This window comes from Orycteropus afer, unplaced genomic scaffold, assembly GCF_000298275.1.
Source record: "Orycteropus afer afer isolate SDZICR_OR568_19922 unplaced genomic scaffold, OryAfe1.0 scaffold00041, whole genome shotgun sequence".
NCBI classification, from domain to species: domain Eukaryota; kingdom Metazoa; phylum Chordata; class Mammalia; order Tubulidentata; family Orycteropodidae; genus Orycteropus; species Orycteropus afer.
The window spans coordinates 606,043-611,605 of record NW_006921628.1 but is presented as its reverse complement, the minus strand read 5'-3'; the positions used below and the strand labels follow the sequence as shown (position 1 = coordinate 611,605).

Sequence of the window (5,563 nt, the reverse complement as noted above, 5' to 3'; positions counted from 1 at the left end):
CATCAGGGAAGTTCTCCTCCAACAAATTGTGGACAATTTTCTCTGTGGTTTTATTTTTCTCTTCCTGTTCTGGAATTCCAGTGACACATAAGTTATTCCTTTTGATGGTATCCCACATGAACCTTAGGCTTTCTTCATTTTGTTTTGATTTTTTTTCTAATTGATCCCTTTCCAAATAAGTATTCAGGTATTTGTCTTCAATCTCATTAAGTCCGTCTTCCATTGCATTAATTCTACTCCTTTGCCCTTCCAACGTGTTAACTATTTCTGACAATTTAGTATTAATCTTCTGGATTTCTATCTGTAGATTTAGAATCATTTCTAATTTTCATTTGTCATTTTGTTCTTGTATTTTCTTCCAAATTCTTCTAGGATTTTTTCTGTGTTTTCCTTGGTCTGTCTCTCAATCCTTTGAAGGTAGCTAAATGTAATTCTTTTGAATTCCTTATCAAAGAGTTCCAATGCTGCTGCTTCCTCAAGGATGTGTTCTGGGTCTGTATTCTCTGTTGTTTCTACCACTTTATCCTACTTCTTTGTGTGGATGGTGATGGTCTGTTGTCTCCCAGACATCATGGCATTGTTGTATTTAGATCTCTGTTAACTATTTGTGAAGAGCAGCCAAGGGTGATTCAGGCTTTTCTTGGTGTTTTTCTTCGTTGGCCCATTGGTGGAGAAAGAGGTGGTAGCTCTCTTTGAGTAAGTGAAGTTTCAGGAGGAGTTTTCAGACAAAAATTACAATTGAATAATCATCAAAAAAATAAAAGCACATGGCCAATGTATACAGTATTAATCACACATGTACAGTAACCAAAGAAAGAAAAAAGGGAAAAAAGAAAAAAAACAAGAAAACCTACAGTATCTAGGGATAGGGCACTATGAGGAAAAAGGTAGAGAAGGAGAATAATGAAGAAAAAGAAATGGGAAGAATGCAAAGAGATAGACAGGGAACAGGGTTAAGCACAAGAAAAAAAGGGAAAAAAAAATTGCAACTAGGAACAGAGAAAAGGAAAAAAGCTGAAACCTAGGACCTGGGATGAGAATAATAAAGAATAATAGTAAAAATGACAAAATGAATAACAATAATAGTAATTTTAAAACAGACAAAAACAAGGAAACTAAAAAACAGAAAAAAGAAAGAAAAAAAAATAATCGAGGGTGGGCAGGCACCCAGGTTCCACCTGAGCACACAGACTACGATGCAGTTCCTGTGGCCCAGAAGGTGGGTGGGAGTCGGGGATGGCTGTACCTCCATTCACCAAGTGGGTGTGGGATATAAGATTAACAAGGGGAATGTCGCACCTTTCCAGCTGTCCAGGTCCTTGGGGGTTACTGGCAAGTGGAACCCTTTCTTAAGCCCTTGGAATCTAGGAGAATGCTGTCACTTTAAATATCCAAATAGGTGAAGCTGCTTGTAAATATTCAAAATGCCTGCACCCTACAGACAGGCAAAAGTCCCCAGCTCAGCCTGCCTTCCTCTTTGCTGCTGCTTCGTCTTTTATTCCCCAGCCACCAGAGCAGTCCTCCATGCAGTTCTTGACTAGCAGGGCTGATTTCTAGGTTAATTCTTAGGTCCTACTACCACTCGGCAATCCCTAAGTTGTCTGTGCCATCAGGATTGCTGCCAGACTGCAGCTCTGTAGGTCTCCTTTTTTGGTATTTTCATGCAAATTCTGCTAGTTGGCGTTTAGTCCACTTCTGAATCCTTCCCTTCAAGGCATAGGGGTCCAGGATTATCTTCTGTGTTAATTGGTTCCCCTTTTCTTTGTTGAAGAGAGTCTGTGCAGTCTTTCTGCCTATTCCGCCATCTTACCTGGAAGTTTGAGATCTTCTCCATTTGATTTCTTGACGTCTGCTTCCATGGTGTTGATTGTGGATCCAAGTGAAATGAAATCTCTGACAACTTCAGTCTTTTCTCCATTTGCCATGATGTTGCTTAAATTGGTCCAGTTGCAAGAACTTTTATGTTGAGGTGTAATCCATATTGAAGACTGACTGTAGTGTCTGATCTTCATCAGTAAGCACTTCAAGTCATCTTCACTTTAAGCAAGCAAGGTCATGTCTGTAGGCTAGAAGTCCAAATTCAGGGTGCCAGCAGAGCCATGCTCCCTCCACAGTGCCTGCAGGTGGACCCTTCCTTGTCTGTTCCAGCTTCAGGCAGCTCCAGGTGTTCTTTGGTTTGCCAGTGTGTGTTCAGGTGCCATTCTTCCTGTGCTGCTCTCCATCTCTCAGTGTGTCTTCTCTCTTATAAGGACACCATTCAGATTGGATTAGGACCCACCTCCTGTGAGCATAGCTAATTACATCTGCAAAGACACTATGTCCAAACAAGGTCATGTTCACATGTACCAGTCGTTAGGACTCAAGCATATCTTTCTGGGGGACACAATTCAGTCTCCAAGAGGGAGTATATAACTCTAATGGGGAAAAGAGAAAGAAACCAAGTACACAAACCCAATGTAAAACATGCTGTGTTATAAGTGTAGGGAAGGAAACATCCAGAATGCTAACTAAAACAGAAGGGAGTGGAACTGAGTAGGACAAAGAGGATATACAAAAGCTCTGGGGTTGGGCATGTGGTATATTTTGAGAAACTAACTTTTTGGTGCTGGGAGGCTGGGAGCCCAGTAGTACAGGGCTACTGTGCGTCAAGAGTAGCTGCAGGAAGGAACACCAGGGAGGTGAATGGAGTCACCAGTTAAGAGATGACCTAGACTTAGACCAAGGTAGGGGTGACATGGTAACGACAAGTAGATGGATTCAAGGTAGATTTTGAAATTGATATTGATGAGACTTTCTGATGGGTCAGATGGTGGGGAGGAAGAGGAAGGAGTCAAGGGCATCTCAATTTTCTGACTTAAGCCCATATGTGAGGAACACATCAGGGTGGAGGCTCCCAAGGCACAGCTGACAACACACAGGTGGCAAGTCACTGATATGTAATGCCATGGTGCTTTGTGAGCCCAGCTGGGGGAAAGTGGACAGAGAAGAGGGCTTGGGTCCAAGCACCAGAACAGGGCACAAGAGGAGGATGAAAATCAGACATGTCTGATGAACCCTACTGACTCTTTCTCTTCTGCCCTGGTGGCACAGAGCTTGGCTACATTACCTTAAATGTCAGCTGTTCAAACCCACTGGGTGCTCCATGGAGGAAAATGGTGGCTGTTTGCTTCCATAAAGATTTACAGCCTTGGAAACCCTATGAATCAATTCTATTCTCCTACAGGGCCACTATGAGTTGAAATAGACTCTACAGCATTAGTTTGGTATGAGAAAGAGAGATTGGCTTTAAAGAGTTGCCTCATGTGATAGTGAGGGGCTGGTAAACATGAAATGAGTAGGTCAGGCAACAGGCTGGAGCCCCCAACAGCTTGTGTCCCAGAATCTGTAGATTAGGTGGCACGAAGAGTAGAGAGAGATCAAGTTCTGCCAAAATATCTATTTCTAGTCTGGAGAGAGACCATACCTTCAGGCATTTCTCTTTCAGCTGACTGATTATATTGCATTACATTATCAATCAGCAACTAGACTAGGGTCGTGTTTGGTCAACACAGGAACCACACTGACACAAAATTTACCTTCGTATTTGTCCTCAGGAGATGGCGCCACTGCCCATCTAGAAACAGGTGGATTCATCCGGAGTCAGCCTGGGGTCCCCCACCCAGACATTCAGTTCCATTTCCTCCCATCCCAAGTGATTGACCATGGGCGGGCCCCCACCCAGCAGGAGGCTTATCAGGTGAGCAGACATCTCAACAATGGGACCCTTCTTTCCCACTGTTCAATAAAGGAAAATGTTCTCATCCTCTTCACAAGAAGCATTCTTCCACTGCACAGAACCCTCAGGGTGGTGGGCACCACAGCCTGTTCTCTAGCTGCTCAGTGTGTGTGTATGTGTTGGGGGGCGGGGGGAGAAGGGTGAAGTGGGTGGCAGACTCTCCCCTTAGGTTGTGCTGGGAGAGGAGTACATGACACTGCATGGCACTTGGGTAGGTAAGACCCTGGCCTGACCCAGGTAAGATGTTCTAGGTCCTGAGCATCAGAAATGGACAGATTGCCCACCCCTGTAAGTATTAGATAATAAGGTATAAAGCCAGAAAGACTGAATAACTTCCTCTTTCAAGGCTGTCATGGAGGTGGCTCTTAGAAGGGCAGATGCTAGATGCTAAAATGTTATCTGCTCCTAACTGACTTTGACTGTACAGAGTCCCACCACCCTGTAGGAACCCAGGCCTCTCTAAATTGCTCAGGTGATGGGGCCACTGTGGATGTTCCTCTGGTTCCTCCAGGTGCATGTGGGGACCATGCGGGGCACAAGTGTGGGCTGGCTGAAACTGAGAAGCACCAACCCCCGGGACCACCCTATAATCCAACCCAACTACTTGTCTACAGGTAATTCACTAGTGTCCTTCATCTCCCCTGGACTTGGTGAGCTAGTCACTGAGTTAATGAATGCCTCTATGCAGTACATATTTGTCCCGGAGTCATATTGGACCATGTTTTTTCAGGAACAGATCATCTTTCATCTTCCTAGGCTGTAAGCTTGCATATACTGCTGCGTACTGTCCTTCTCACTTGAGGTTACCCCAGGGCATCACTTGACACAGTAGGAGAGAGTTGAGGCTTTCAGAACAATCTGTAGAAAGCAAAGGAAGGCTCAGCTGTGCACACCAGCTCTGTGCATGTAGCTCACATTGCATTTTTCCTACTGTTGCTCTGAGCATCCTTTAAGAGGGAATCACATTCCAGGCTTGCCTCTTTGCATGCAGCAAGAACTACAGCTCTGGATTGGGCAGGTGTGGCAGTTAGCTCAGCACCTGCAGGCTCAGTGTAACTAACTCCCAGGCACTCAGAGCCACACTGTGTTGGACAGGGCAAGTACTCTGTTTTAGATGAGGAAAGTCAGTCCATCGTTTAAACCTGGGGCCTCTGTGGCAGGCTTGTGTCTGTCTAGCATGCTGCCTGAGTGTCATGGGACTCTGCTTAGTAGCAGTGTAACCACTTATGGGTAGGTAACCATAACCCTGGTCCTCTTTGTCCCTTACCTGTGACCCTTCAGGCAGCTTACTGAGCCTCCCATGCTGGGAGTCTTCCAGGGAACCAGCCTGGTGAACGAGAGAGTCTTACTTGTGTCTTGTCCTTGACAGAAACTGACATTAAGGACTTCCGTCTGTGTGTGAAGCTATCCAGAGAAATTTTTGCACAGAAAGCCCTGGATCCATTCCGAGGCAAAGAGCTCCAGCCAGGAAGCCACATACAGTCAGATAAAGAGATAGATGCCTTTGTGCGGGCAAAGACAGACAGTGCTTACCATCCCTCATGCACCTGTAAGATGGGCCAGCCCTCCGATCCCACGGCTGTAGTGGATCCACAGACCAGAGTGCTTGGGGTGGAAAACCTGAGAGTCGTCGATGCGTCCATCATGCCCAGCGTGGTCAGTGGCAACCTGAACGCTCCTACAGTCATGATAGCAGAGAAAGCAGCTGACATTATTAAGGGGCAGCCTGCACTCTGGGACAAGGATGTCCCCATCTATAAGCCTAAGACCCTTGCCACCCAGCGTTAA

General features: G+C 45.5%; 1 protein-coding gene across 1 annotated transcript in view; it reads left to right on the top strand.

The window, feature by feature from the left end:
* Positions 1–5,563, top strand: part of CHDH (choline dehydrogenase) — a 20,497-nt gene extending 14,934 nt beyond the window's left edge. Inside the window, exons 5-7 of the mRNA XM_007937244.1 lie at positions 3,594–3,736; positions 4,287–4,389; positions 5,145–5,563. Of these exons, the coding sequence (XP_007935435.1) occupies positions 3,594–3,736; positions 4,287–4,389; positions 5,145–5,563 (665 nt within the window). The remainder of the gene's footprint in view (positions 1–3,593; positions 3,737–4,286; positions 4,390–5,144) is intronic.